Here is a 14723-nt window from a genome sequence, read left to right on the forward strand (position 1 = left end):
CTCCTGCTCTGCAAACTCCCTTCCACTCTGCTATCTCTCTCTATCCCTAGCCTGCCATACTTTTCTCTCCGTCCTCACTTGCCTATCACCTTCTGTCTCCCACCTCCACCTATCCCTTCCCTCCTGCCTATCTCTATTCCTATGCATGTCCCTACTCCTCCTCCTAGCAATCCTGCCCTCCTACCTCCTCTCCTCACACCTCTTGTCTCCTCTCTCCCCACACCTCTCATGCTCCATCCTCCTCACCACAACAACCACTCCTCACTCATCCCCACTCCTCCACTACCAGTTCTCCATTTCTCCTCACTCCTCCACCACTACCACTCCTCCTCACCAAAAGACAGGCAGACAAACAGGATTAACAAAAACTTTCACTCCAACAAAGACCAAGGTAAAGGTAGACAGATGGCAACAGAAGACCAGCCAATACCCTCAGGTAATTGAATCTGAAAAAGCTCCTACTCCCACTATCCAACTCACCAACTCTCCTCTTTTCTCTTTCCCATGCCTGACACACCCTCAAAGAGACAGCTGCAGGATGCTGGGATATATAAAGTGCAAAAATAACGCACCACACACTAATAAAACACTAGCCATGTAAAATGACACGGCAAGCGCTGACGCAATGTGCAATGTGCTAATACAGTGTGCCATGCGCTGACGTAACGCACCATGCGTTACTTACGTATGCAATGCAGTAGGCAGGGATTTATCCTAACCTTTTTTTTTTTATCATGGCCTCTGTTTTCGCTATATTTTTAGCATTTTGATGAATCTAAGCATAAGTTAGTTCGATAAATGCCTATTTTTATCATTAACTAGCTAATCTAGCCAAATAACTTTAGCACAGCTGAAGTTAGCTGTTTAAACATATTTGGCTAACTTTAAGATAGCTAAATATCCTGGCTAAATTAGGCAGATAAGTTTATCCGGCTAACTTTCCTAGTTGGCCAGAGGCTGATTATGGTCTTTTCACTTTTCACTGTACTTGCAGCCTGCTAACGAGACCAGGTTATTTGAGTGCCTGCATTTCTGTTAGCACTTCTAGATCTAGTGATTTACTCTACTTAGTTGCAGCCTGCCAGATAGACCCAAGTATCAATTAATTCTTCCATTGTTTTTTTCATTTCTTTACAGCTAAGAATTCTCTGTGCTTAACCCATTCTTTCTTGAAGTTTGTTACCTTTTTTTCATTAACTCCATCATCCACTTCAGGAAGGCATTGCGGGCATCTTCCACCCTTTCAGTGAATCAAAATGTCTTCATGTTGCTCCTGAAACTACCCACTCAGAGCTTAATATAAAGACCCCTTTTTTTTCTAAAACTTTCTTTCCACTAAAAAAAATGTGGTTCTTATGATCCTTCCATCAAAGTTTTCCGGAAACTTAAATGCATTAATTCCTTCTGCGACCTCACATCTTTTCTCTCTTGCATCCTCTCAGTAAATGGCATTTCTTTTATTTATGTTTTTTTATCCTTTATTTCTCATTTTCCATATAATACATTTTAACAAAAGCTTTATGCGAGATTTCAACAGATATATTTCTATTATGCCTAATAAATCTGTTTTCCTTTTTGAAATTCCTATGACTCATCTTCAGGCTTTTGTATCATTTTTCTGTCCTGTGTTGGATTCCTTGAAGAACCAAGTGATTCTGAAAATTACATAGGCAAGTAAGTAAACAAACAAAAATGTTTGGAGGCTCTGATTAAATATCAGACTACTATATAAACATCTGTAATAGGACAAGAAAAAGATGTGATAGCCAACATTATAAACAATTACTATAACTTAGAAAGCACAGTATTAAGACAGAACAACATTTAAAATGATAAACTGTAATTATATGAGAACATGTAAAATATAGTACAAACAGAACACATATTCATACCCTTGCTATGATAAACTATATAAAGCAAATGTGTCCAAAATGTATCTCTTGCTCTGTTGTCTGAGAAAATTCTTTATTGCAGTGTGTGGGATGATTGCAAATGTTCAAAATTAAATTCTCCAGATTAATGAGACTATTTGGCTTGCCTATCTATTTAGAGTCACACTGCAGTAAAGTTATTATTATTATAGATCTTTTACAATAAAATATGATAGACCTGTCTGAAAAATCATTGGAATCAGATACAGAAGGCCTCTTAGAAGAACTTAAGGTTTATCCCAGGACTTGCTTCTTCAATACGCAAGGGTTTTTTTGGGCCACATTTTGTTTACTGTATAAAACCCATCTGTGCTGCAGGGAATATTTGATCTGAATATGCAACTGAGAAAGAGATTGATTCCAGCCTTTTGTAATCAGACTACTTTATCACTTTATATTAATTTGAAAATATAAGATTGGCATTCATTAATATCACTATTTCTATTTGTAATTGACAAGGAAATATTTCCTAGCACATGAAGGTAAAATGCATTCAAGTTTTAATCAGAAGGAGAAGGTGTTTTAAGTCAGCTGCAGTAGTCAGAAATATCATCTCTCTTACAAATGATGCTGTATGGAATAATTTGGGCTATTGTCTAAAAATATCTATACACAAGAAGATTCTACTAGTAGTGTTTATGGTGATTCAATTTGTAAATATTCAAGAAGATACAGCCACAATTGCAGACTAACCCAATACACATTTTAAATCTGTTGCTGGATCCTGTTCATAATTACATAATATATTATTATCTTCATTATCATATACATAACCATTCTTAACCTGTTCCTGAAATACAGTTGTTCGTCTGATGCCTCTGCCAGAGACCTATGGCACTGAGAGCTGACAACCCACGCTGCTTCCAACTGGTTTCCAGCCTGTGATCAGAGATAGACTGCCTCCTCCTTGCTAACTTCATTGGTGTGGACCTTTTAACTAGGCCCAGCTGAGGGGGCAGGTTGCTCCCAGGCTGATTGCTTTGATAGCTCTCTCAACTAATTGTTTGTCAGGTCTTAGGATAGCAATATACCCTGAACAGATTGTGGACAAATTTATACATGGCAAATTTTGAGGAGCTTTGTCTTGTTCCCTACAGAATGGTCACAAGACATTTTTATTTGGCACAGGTAGATAGATAGGGGTAGATTTTCAAAGGGTTACATGCGTAACCCCGAAAACCTGCCCCTGTGCGCGCCGAGACTATTTTGCATAGGCTCGGCGGCGCGCGCAAGCCCTGGGACGCGTGTATGTCCCGAGGCTTTGAAAAAGGGGCGGGAAGGAGGCAAGGTCGTGGGTGTCATGCCGATCCGGGAGCAGTCCGGGGGCGGTCTGGGGGCAGGAGCGAGGCCTCCAGCACAGCGGCCGTGCTGGAGGTTTGTGTACCGGCAGCTGGCCGGCGCGCGCAAGTTACGCCTGGCAGAGGCAGGTGTAAAATTGAAAACAAAGGTAGGGGGGGTTTAGGTAAGGCTGGGGGGCGGGTTAGATAGGGGAAGGTGGGGGGAGCAGAAGGAAAGTTCCCTCCGAGCCGCTCCGATTTCGGAGTGGCCTCGGAGGGATTGGGGAAAGCCATCGGGGCTCCCCTAGGGCTCGGCACGTACAAGGTGCACAAGTGTGCACCCCCTTGTGCGTGCCGACCCTGGATTTTATAACATGAGCGTGCGGCTGCGCGCACATGTTAATAAAATCAGGCGTAGATTTGTACACGCCGGGTTGCGCGAACAAATCTACACCCGCGAGTAGGTTTGAATATCTGGCCCATAATATTTGAATCATAAGTTTCAAATTTGAACTCTTTTCTGTGACTTAATTCTTAAGATAGAAATTTGAAATTTTCTATGACTTATGATCAGGAACATATTGCTTACCTTGACATAAGAATAGTGAAGAAAGGTCACAACACATTTGGATGACTTTGCATCAGTAGTCCTCAGATTGCAACTATTTGATGCAACTTGATAGTTATCATCTGTACAGGTTAAAAAGAAGCCTTCCCATCAGTCAATTCTTGTGCATCTGGAGACTGTACCCCCCCCCCCACGTCATGACGACCAGCCAGCGGCGACCCGATTAACGGCACAATTACACCAGGCGTCGCGTGCCGGGTGTGCTCCCCTTCATGCTAACCTTTGTGCTCCTTCTAATATAATTATGTTTATGTTAATAATTTAACTTTTATTAATGTTATTTAGCTTTTTGCTTTGTTTAAAATTATTTCATTATTGATGTTTAAATGTATTAGACTAAGGAATTTTACTTCCTGCTCATTCTGTTTCATTGTAAACCGGTTTGATATGCATTTTATGCAGGAAAATCGGTATAAAAAAACTTAAAATAAATAAATAAATAAATATGGATATATCTGAGTATAAAATGGCATGTGATAGATTTTTGGATAGAGGATATCCAACATCGTTAGTGAAATTGGCTTATAAGAGGGCTCTGTTTTCAAACAAAGATCTGTTGTTACAATATAAACAACCTATGGAAACAACAAGACACATATATGTCATGAATTATTCCTATAAGTCTCCAGGATTTGTGATTTCAATTTGCAAGCACCCAGAATAGCATATTCAAGGAGCTGCAATATAAAACAAAATGGTTGTGAGGTCGCCTTCTCCAATTTTTAGTACAATATTGGTGTTGGAAGTGAAGGGACGCTGGTATCTAAGTGGTACCTGTTCTTTGTGTGCCCAATCTTTTCAGGAAATAGTGTGGAGCCATCCTAAGACTGGACAAAAGATTAGTTTACGTTGACATATGACATGTATTTCAACTCATGTGATCCATGTTGCTTCTTGCCCATGTTCCAAGATTTATGTGGAATGCACTAAAAGAGTAATCAGAGTGTGTCTGATTGAACATCGGAGCTGTATGGCTAATGGTAAATTCCAAGCTTTGTAGCTCAGTGGTCAGAGCACTGGTCTTGTAAACCATGGATCATGAGTTTACTTCTCATCAGAGCCTTGGGCTGTCTATGTGGATATCTTCTTTTGATGTTCTTATTGGGCTTAAAAAATGTTTAGACAAGTTTCTGGAGGAGGAGTCCATGAACTGCTTTTAATCAAGTTGACTTAGGGAATAGCCACTGCTTATTACCAGCATTAGTAGCATGGGATTTATTTCATGTTTGGGTTCTTGCCAGCTACTTGTATCCTGGATTGGAAACAGGATAGTGATCTTGGTCTGACCCAGTATGGCAATTTCTTATGTTCTTATAGAACAACACTGAAATGCCGAGACACTGCTTTGGAAATGTTCCCCTGACGCAGGAAGATGATATTCCGAAACACACCATATTGGGACTAAGTGCATGAATGCAGACTAAGAGCAAATTGAGAATTAAGAAACATGGAAGGAATAAAGTGGATCTTGTACAATTAGAAGTAGCATTGTTTGAAATTCCTAAATAATTGCATATTGAAGTGCAATAGAAAAATCACCAATGATTATGATGAGAATAAAAAGGTGCATTAAGTAAAAAAAAAAAAAAGATGACTGAAGGGCTATCATGTCTAACCATGATTGTGAGGGTCCCTTGATAAAAATTGAAAGCGATTTTGAAATACAGTTTTTTGCACAGAGGTCTTCAAATAGAAGGATAAAATATTATAAATACTATAAAATAAACTGTTTGTTTATGGCTATAAGAGAGGATAAAATTTGTATTAAAAGGATTGATGGTGGTTACAGAGAAGTTTGATTTAGACTAGTAAACAATCCTTTGCCATAAACAGAAGGAAGTGAAAAATAATGCTATATTAGCATTAGAAAGGGTGCACATGTATTCAAGAAAAATAATCCTAGCACATGTCCCTTTGCATATTTTGTCTTGCCCCAGCGATCCTATAAGCACAAAAAGAAGAGCCAGGACCTTTACAAGCAACCTTTTTCTGCATTCCTAAAAATGAAGCTTTATTCTCCATCATACCCCGCATAGGTCTGCATACACTAATAGAACTGCAAAGTGTTACTAGTGTAGCAAGGCCTGTTAGCATAAAGGCCTGAGCAATGGTTCTTAGATGATGTCAGATCTAAGCAACCTCCCCTTCAGGGAGCGCGGACACAACATGGACGGGAGGAGAGCCCATGAGCAAGCAGGGATGGTTAGGGAGGGCGTGGAAATGGTGAGGGGCAGGAAGGGATGGACATGGGGAGCAGTTAGAATGATGAGATTAAGGTTAGGGTAGTGTAGGAGAGAGGAGGAGGAGCTTGGGTAGGACCTGCCTACTTCTGATTTAAACCTGGGTCTGGGCCTCCTGAACCCCTTTTCAACATTCATCCATTGGGCTCATACAAAGGCCAAGGGGAGGCCTTTAGGACAGCATTTGGGCATGGTGCCTTATGGCTTGTCTTTGTCATGGATGGGCTGGCGTGGAATGAAATGGGATCAGTTGATGCCCTTACTCTAGCAATTGCACAGTGCACAAACTCTGCCTTGGGCTAGAGTGATTCATCTCAGTGGCAACAACTTGGCCGTCATGCACAGTGTGGTGCTTGACTGCTTTAATAGAAGATTCAAAGAGATTTGATCCAAATAAAAAGCCTGTTCCAGAGACATGTGTTATCTGGTCCCATTTAATTCCCAGAAGGCAGGGGGAAAGTTCATACCAAGCAGTTGAATAGACCAGAAGGAAGTTGACCAGATGGATGACTAGATTCATGCCCATTATCCAGGGTTTTAGTATTGCATAAGGGCTTATAGACAAGAACTGCCTGGCATTATACCATCCAGCTGGAGTGCACCTATCTGATATAGGCCTTGACATATTCAACAGTGATATACAGGATATCTTGCAATTGCTTGTTACAGAGCAGGGCCACACCATTGAATCTAGAGTTGGAGGGAGCCCCCTGGCAAATGAAGCATTGTTACTAGGGAGCCATGGCAGAAGGTGACCTGCCATGGATGAATTTGTACTGTCAAGTTCATTGCAAGTGTGGCAGTGAGAATAGTCTGAGCAGTCCATCACATGTGCAGTCCCAAGTAGCAATGATGCTAGCGTTGCTATGAACATCACTCTCCGCTTCAACGGTGGAGGTCCAGGACTTCAGCGACGCAACTCCGGACCCTGACTTTGGCAGATCAGGGTGCAGTCTAATATTTTTGGGGCATGTGAGGCTTTATGCAGTGCAGGACCACTTCCATGGCCGTGTCTGACTAACTTACTTGATGCTATTGGCAGTGAGCAATGAAGAAAGGCTGGACACCCAATCAGTTTGCTTTATAGCAATATTGTTGTCTGGCTTTGAGTTATTAATTCATAAAGTTATAATGTTAAATATATATTTATGAAGATATTCAATGTTATGCTGCAGCCATATGTTTGTCCATAAAAAAACATATTTCTGCAGATTGGATTGGTTTATGTGGTTTCTGGAATGTGTGGGATTGTGTGCTTGGAGAGTGGGCAATCATCCCTTTGCACATGCTGTGGGATGTAGTCACCCATGCTGCACTAGCACAAGGAAGTGGCCTTAAGGCTAATCAGAGAAAATTCTTTTTCACTCAACGCACAATAAAGCTCAGGAATTTGTTGCCAGAGGATGTGGTTAGTGCAGTTAGTGTAGCTGGGTTCAAAAAAGGTTTGGAGAAGTTCTTGAAGGAGAAGTCCATTAACTGCTATTAATCAAGTTTACTTAGGGAATAGCCACTGCTAATAATTTCATCAGTAGCATGGGATCTTCTTGGTGTTTTTTGGGTAATTGCCAGGTTCTTGTGGCCTGGTTTGGCCTCTATTGGAAACAGGATGCTGGGCTTGATGGACCCTTGGTCTGACCCAGCATGGCAATTTCTTATGTTCTTAGACACATGTATTTATTTATTTAAAAGTTTTTATATACCGAGGTATAGCTAGCAGCCTTCACTCCGGTTTACAAGTACAATAACATATTACATTTAGCAGTGAAATTAGAAACAGACGAATATTCAACATTGAAAGAATTCAACATAGAAAGAAAACATTGCTTCACCTCAAAAACAAGTAAAGACTTGTTTTTGAGGTGAACAAAAATATTATTCATTAGGAGAAAGCATATTTTTCTGCGCTGATGAGCAGATGCATATAAGATGATTAAAACAACCATGATCCTATTGCAAAGCAAGACACAAACTTTGTAGGCTGATTATAAGTATAGGCGCTTTGCTATATGTAATTAAGACTCTGCTCTTCTGTCAGAAAGAGAATCTTGGTACAAGATTATGTACCTGATAAGACACAGGTATTCATATAGTGACTTTTATCACATGTTCTTCTGCCTCTCAAAAGTGAACCAACATCAAAACAAAACACTGAACTCTTCCTTCACATATAAGCTTGAAAGAGAGAAATATGATTATCTCCAGAGGTCCAGATTTGGACACACAGCACAGAACTGAACGACCTAGCAAAGGAAGAGAAAGTGCACAGGGAAACATGATTAGTCAGCACTATGATGTGCACATGAAAATGGAATTGTACTTAAGTAAGTCAATTAGGATGGACGCGCTGCCCTACCATGGTGGGAATGAAGATGTGAATGAAAGGAGAGGTGTTGATGATGGGAGATTTTATCCTGAGAGATGGGGAGTATCTTGTCCATACAACTGGTTGGAAGCAGGGATATTCTGGACTACCTTCGACAGGTCCTCCACACACAAATGCTAATGGAGCCCATGAGGGAAGGGGCATTACTGAACCTGGAATGTATGAATGAAGAAAGCATTTCTAGGCCCAGGTAGACAGTCACCTAAGCACCAGTGATCATCATATGGTATGGTTTGGTATAACAGCCAAAGTGGAGAGGAGTCAGACAAAAGTCAGAGTCCTGGATTTCAAAAATGCCAACTTTGATACAACAGGGCCATAACTTAAGGAGAAACTGGTTGGTGAAGTGGATTAACAATGAACTAAACGAATGGATGCTATGGAAAGAGCAACAAATCTTCACATTATGAAATAAAATAAAGGAGGAAAAAAAGAGACCAAAAGAGGTGACTGAAAAAGTAAGTGCAAAACGCATTAGCATTCAAAACAAACGGGGCACCGCAGAGAGAGGAACACACAGAAGGACAAAACAAAGAGGTGGAGAAATTAGTCAGGATGGCAAAAGAGGTAGAGTGAGGCAGCAACTTTTTTTCTGGCATGTCAGTGAAAGGAGGAAAACAAGAAGCAGAACTGGAACACTGAAAGGGGAAAAGGAAAAAGCAGAAATGTTAAACTAAAACTTCTCAAGAAGGTACTGGAGAAGGACTACTTATTGTTGGCAAGGGTACATATGGTAGTGAGGTGTGTGCAAAACTAGAAAACCTGAAAGCAGGTAAAGCATGAGGCTTGAGTGTATTTATATTCTTCCAGTTGGCACTTCAAAGTGGGTTATATTTGAGGTATCGTGGGTATGTTGCTATTCCCAGAAGGGCTGTAGTAAATCAGGTACTAAGCTTGCACCTAAGGCAATGGATGGTGTCCAAGGTCACAAGGAGCAGCAGTGGGAGCTGAGCACTGGTTTCTCTGTTTTATAGCTCGCTGCTCTAACCACTAGGCTACTCCTCCATATCCATGAAAGGGCAAGCAACTTAGTCTGAAAACCTGGCCTGTTTGTGGCACTCGAGGACTGGAGTTCGTCATCACTGGCCTACCCCTTATCTATCTTAGGACAGAGGTTCCCAAACCTGTCGTGGGGGACCCCCTCAGCCAGTCGGGTTTTCAGGATATCCACAATGAATATGCATGAGTTAAAATTTGCATGCTGTGGAGGCAGTGCATGCAAATTTAGTTCATGGATATTCATTGTGGATATCCTGAAAATCCAACTGGGCTGGGGGTCCTCCAGGACAGGTTTGGGAACCACTATCCTAGGATATTATGGGGAGCGCATAATGGTTTGTGCAGGCCCACTGAAGGATCTCTTCAATAAATCTCTGGAGAAGGGAGTGGTTCCATGGACCTGGAAAAGGGCGAATGTTGTCCTCCTTTATAAAAATGGTAATAGGGAAGAATCTGGAAATTACAGACTGGTTAGTTTGATTTCAGGGGTGTGGAAAAATAATGGAGATTCTTCTGAAGGAAAAGTAAAGTGGAGCTTCTAGAATCCAGCTGATTGGAGGATATGAATCAGAATGGTTTATAACAGAAGGAGATTGTGTCACACTAATCAGATCAATTTATTTGATTTGATGACTAAAGAATTAAAACAAAGATGTGTGCTGGGTGTGGTGTCCTTTGATTTCAGCAAAGCTTTTGATGGTGTACTGAATAGGACGCTAGTTAAGGAACTGAGGAGCCTAGAGGTGGAATGTAAAATGGTGGATTATATTAGAAACATTTTGAGGGCTACAATGAAAGCAGTGCATGCAAATCTATCTCGTGCATATTCATTGTGGATATCCTGAAAACCTGACTGATTAGGTGTGCGCTGAGGACCGGGTTGAGAAGCACTGGGATAGACAACAGAGAATAAGTGCAGGGCTTCCCAAACCTGTCCCAGGGACCCCACAGTCAGTTGGGTTTACAGGATATCCACAAGGAATATGCAGGAGATAAATTTGATTATATACTGACTCTCCGTGATATGTGCATTTATCGCCTGCATATTCCTTGTGTATATCCTGAAAACCCGACTGGCTGTGGGATCCCCGCAACAGGTTTGGGAAGCCCTGGCATAGTGGTAACTACCTACAGTACCTGAATGTGATCCGCTTTGAAGTGCTGAAAAAAAAGGTGTGAAAAGGGGAATATATAAAAAAAAAATGATACATACTCTGAAGAAAGGAAGGGTAGAAGAAAAGGTGGTGGACGAATGTAATGTCCTCCCAGAGTGGGTACTGGAAGTTAAAACAGCAATAGACATAAATAGGGCATGGGCTAAGTAAGTACTAGGGTTAGCAAGTGGCTCCAGATTTTCAGGTAGTGTTGCCTTTTTAAGGGGCTGTAATAGGGGAATAAGAACTCCAAGTCCCTGCACGAAATGAGGTAAAACCAGCACTGGATCAACGTCCGGAAAATCTGAAGCAAGTTGGTAACCCTAATAAGAAGAACAGAGGACCCTTAGTTGCAAAAATAATTCAAAGATAGTTTAAGCTTAACCTGGTGATAACTGCACGTCACAGTTTAATAAATCACCCTGTCTATGACTTTCAGCTGGGATGTTTAAAGTATATGTTTTCAGTGAAGAAGTCCATTTATTTTGGTTTTTTTCATTACTCTGTGTGCACAAATGTTTTGCATGGATAAAATTGTCCTTGCATGTATAAAAGACAATTTTATGCATAAAAGTATGACTTTACATCTTTTCTAATGTAATAAAATGAAATCAAACAAAACATAGAAATTAGATCAACAGATATAGAATGAAACTAAATGAAATGCCCCAAATACATTTTTCCCATGTACTCCCCTAATTTTTCAGATCCTAAGGTCTCATTTTATAGGGCTTTTTGGTGCAGATCCTGTGACAGTTTGATAGCCCTTCTATTCTGTTTATATCCATTAAGAGGTATGGCCTCCAGAATAAGGCAGAATACTCCAGATACGTTCTCGCCACATGACCTTGACAGAGGCATTATCATCTTCTTTTTTCCTACTGGATGCCTCGCCCTCTCCACCCTAGTATTCCTCTGACTTTGGCCACTACCTTGCCGTTCTCTTGCTCGTTACTTTGAGATCGTCTGATGGGATCAAACTGAGGTCTCATTCCTGCTTGGAGTGCATCAGCATTTCAGGCCCCCTCCTTCCCCATCGCTTACTGCTCCCTTGGATTTCTGCAGCTCTACTGCATGCTCTCAGCACTTTTTTTTTTTGTAATGAAAGTTAGCTGGGAGAAACTATCACTCTTCATGCTTTCTTAGATTGCTCCTTTTTCTGTGTACTCCCTCAGGGATAGTCACTCAGATACAAATCTTTGTTTCATCTGCAATAAAAGAAACTTTTCCGACTAATCCCACTGCAATCCCACGCACAAAGATGCTTAACCGAACCGGACTTAGGTCAGATCCCTGAGGCGTTCTGCTAATCGCTCTTCTTTCCTCAGCATGCACTCCATTTACCACTACCCTCTGTTGTCTATCAATCAGCCAGCTCTGTGTTTCCTTTTTTGAAATCTAGCTTCACTTGCCTCATTCCGTGTGCATACTTTAATGTGTTGTACGTCTCCCTATCCTTATCTCTTTCCCCAGTCTGCCTTCTTTCTCCCATTCCTCCTTCTCTCTCACCACCTCCCTGCAGATTAACCTGGCTTCCCCCTCTCTTCCTTCTCCCCTCAATCTTCTACCCCTTTACAGCAATGACCCGAAGGGCTCTTTCACCAGCTCTGCTCAACTCACAGACTGGGGAAGGCCTTTTCAGCATCTCACTGCCTTACTCCCTCACTCCCTACCCCTGGTGACCTCTCTTCTTCTTTCACCTCCCTCTCGCCTCCAGCCCATTGCTGTGCGCATTCGTTTCCCAGGTCAGCATAGCTCCAGTCTCTTGATCTCCACCACTTGCACTGGCCTGCTCCCTTCCCTTCTTCCCAACTGGTTTATTTCCCTCTCCCCTCCTCTCTGTATGGCCTGTTTCATCTTTCCCTTCTGCCATTTCTTGCTTCTCTCCTTCCCATTTACTTGTTTCTTTACTCCCCTCTACCCTCACAACCTCGGCTTGCTTCATCCCTTTCTGCCACCTCCCATGACTCTTTCCTCCCTTCTTTCTCTGCCTGACTGTTCCCCCCACTCTTCTCCTCCCTTCTTCACTGCTTGCTTTCTTCCCTCCTTTCTCTCCCTCTTCCTTACCTCTCCTATGGCCAGCTGTCATCCTATCTAGTTTCCTTCCTTGCTCTTCATTTTCCCTCTCTCCTTTCTCTGCTTGTCCTCCTCCTCTATATTTCCCCATCCTCTTTTCTCTCTCTGCCCACATCCCATCCCTTCCCAGTGAGTAAACTTTGGTTCTAGTACTTCAGGGCTGGCAACACTGGTCCTTAAGTGCCACAGACAGGTCTGGTTATCAGGCTATTCATAACGAATATGCATTTTATATATGTGCATGCATTGCCTACTTTGCATGCAAATAAGTTTCATGCATATTCATTGTGGATATCCTGAAAACCAGACCCGTTTTTGCACTGGAGGTCTGGAGTTGCCTACTTCTATGGTAGTTAATGCAGACTTCCTGCAGCAGAATGTAGCTGTAAATCAAGAGTTCTCAACTCCGTTCTTGGGACACACCTAGCCTGTCAGATTTTCAGGATATCCACAATAGAGATAGTGCATGCAAACCTCTCCCCTGTATAATCGTTGTGGATATTCTGAAACTTGCCTGGCTAGCTGTGTGCTGGGGCCTGAGTTGAGAAATAAAGTATGAGGTCTTCCGTGGGGTTCCACCATGATGCAGTTTCTGGATGCACAGGTTTGGCAACAGGGGACCTAGCTAGGTGGCAACTCTATGAATAGTAGCGAGGGGGTAAGGTTGAGCGGGCGAGTCACCCTAGTTCCAAATGTTATTGGTCTGGCCATAGTCTTTCCTAAACTAGCGTCTTTTAAGATTCTTCCAGCTCTATTGTATGAGCATGGTGAGAAGGTTTATTCCTCTCTAGGTTCAGCATTAGTGCAAACACTACCGCACAGTTAAACCAGCCTCCCATTATATTCCGCAGCAGTCAACGTCGAATTTATAGTTCTAATATACAGCAATAATGCAAAGAGCAAAGCCTTGACTTCCGAGCTAGGCGCCTAATTGTTTCAAAAGGGAAATCACCCCGCATTATTCCCTTATGAGGTGCTCAGAGGCAGGTCTTATTTGTAATGGGATTGGGGGAGGCGGAGGACGGTAGGATGTGGTTGCTCTGCTGGGCACTGCAGAAGCGAGGCGAGCCCGCTGTAACGCTGCCTGCAAAGTCAGGAAGCAAAAGCGAACGAGCACGGAGCGAGGGGGGGGCAGGCGGGGCTACGGGCTGAGCTCTGCTGCCGATCGCACGCCCCAGCACACACTATCGCTCGCCTTCCTCGCCAACACACACACACAGAGCCACCCAACTCGCAAGGGGCGAGCGTCCCTCGGCCACCCCCCCCAACCCCCGGGCTAGAGAGAGAAAACAGCCGGTGCTTTCCGGGAGTCCTCGTCGGCAGCCGCTCGACCGAAACGGCAAGAAGAAAAGGGGCGAAGAGCAATGTCCCAAGGAGACTCTCACACATAGGGGGTGACCAAAATCTGCAGCCCTGCGGTCCGAAACTTCAAACAAACCATAGCCTCCAAACCCCCCCCCCCCCCCTATAGACATAAAGGGCGAGGGGGAAGCGGGCACCGGGCTCTTCCTCCGCATGTGGATCCTACCCTTCCGCCGGACCTCGCCTTGAGCCCATGTGCCGCCCGTCCTCCCTCCGGCCAGCCGAGTCCCGATCGCTAAGGGCCATGCGGTTCTGCCGCCAGTGAGTCCCGCCGGGAAGGTGCCGGCTCCCTCTCTCTCGCGCGCGCCGCGTGCCGGGCGCCCGCCGGCGATGCCTCTCTGCAGCGCCCTAGCCCGGGGGGAGCAGATCGCGTGTCCGTCTCCTCGCTGCACGCCCGGCCAGCCCCGCGCCCTTCATCTCCCAGCTTGAAAGGGGGAGCAGGGAAGCGCCCGCCCGCCAGCTCGGCCAAGGTGATGCGTTTGCACGGCTCGCCAGCTTTCTAGCCTGGGGGGGTGGGGAGGGGAGGCGAGCAGTTACTTTTTGGCGACGCTGGAACAAAAGGCTGAAAGGGGGGGAGGGGGGTGGGGGGGACTCCGGAGAGGAGAGAAACGAGCGTGACAGACACGAGAGAGAGAGAGGGAGAGCTAGAGCGAGCCCGAACTGATTTGTGCAG

General features: G+C 43.5%; 1 protein-coding gene and 1 long non-coding RNA gene across 2 annotated transcripts in view; one reads left to right on the forward strand and one right to left on the reverse strand.

Annotated features, from left to right (window-relative positions):
* Positions 1-359: 359 nt before the first annotated feature.
* LOC115093580 lies at positions 360-14702 on the reverse strand. The gene is made up of 3 exons (XR_003857340.1): positions 14217-14702; positions 3798-3898; positions 360-1655 (listed from the first exon to the last, which is right to left on the reverse strand). It is a non-coding gene; the product is annotated as an uncharacterized LOC115093580 (long non-coding RNA).
* Positions 13890-14723, forward strand: part of KCNJ3 (potassium voltage-gated channel subfamily J member 3) — a 510556-nt gene continuing 509722 nt past the window's right edge. Inside the window, exon 1 of the mRNA XM_029605514.1 lies at positions 13890-14311. Within this exon, the coding sequence (XP_029461374.1) occupies positions 14244-14311 (68 nt within the window). The 5' untranslated portion in view covers positions 13890-14243. The remainder of the gene's footprint in view (positions 14312-14723) is intronic.

Source organism: Rhinatrema bivittatum, chromosome 6 (genome assembly GCF_901001135.1).
Source record: "Rhinatrema bivittatum chromosome 6, aRhiBiv1.1, whole genome shotgun sequence".
NCBI lineage: Eukaryota > Metazoa > Chordata > Amphibia > Gymnophiona > Rhinatrematidae > Rhinatrema > Rhinatrema bivittatum.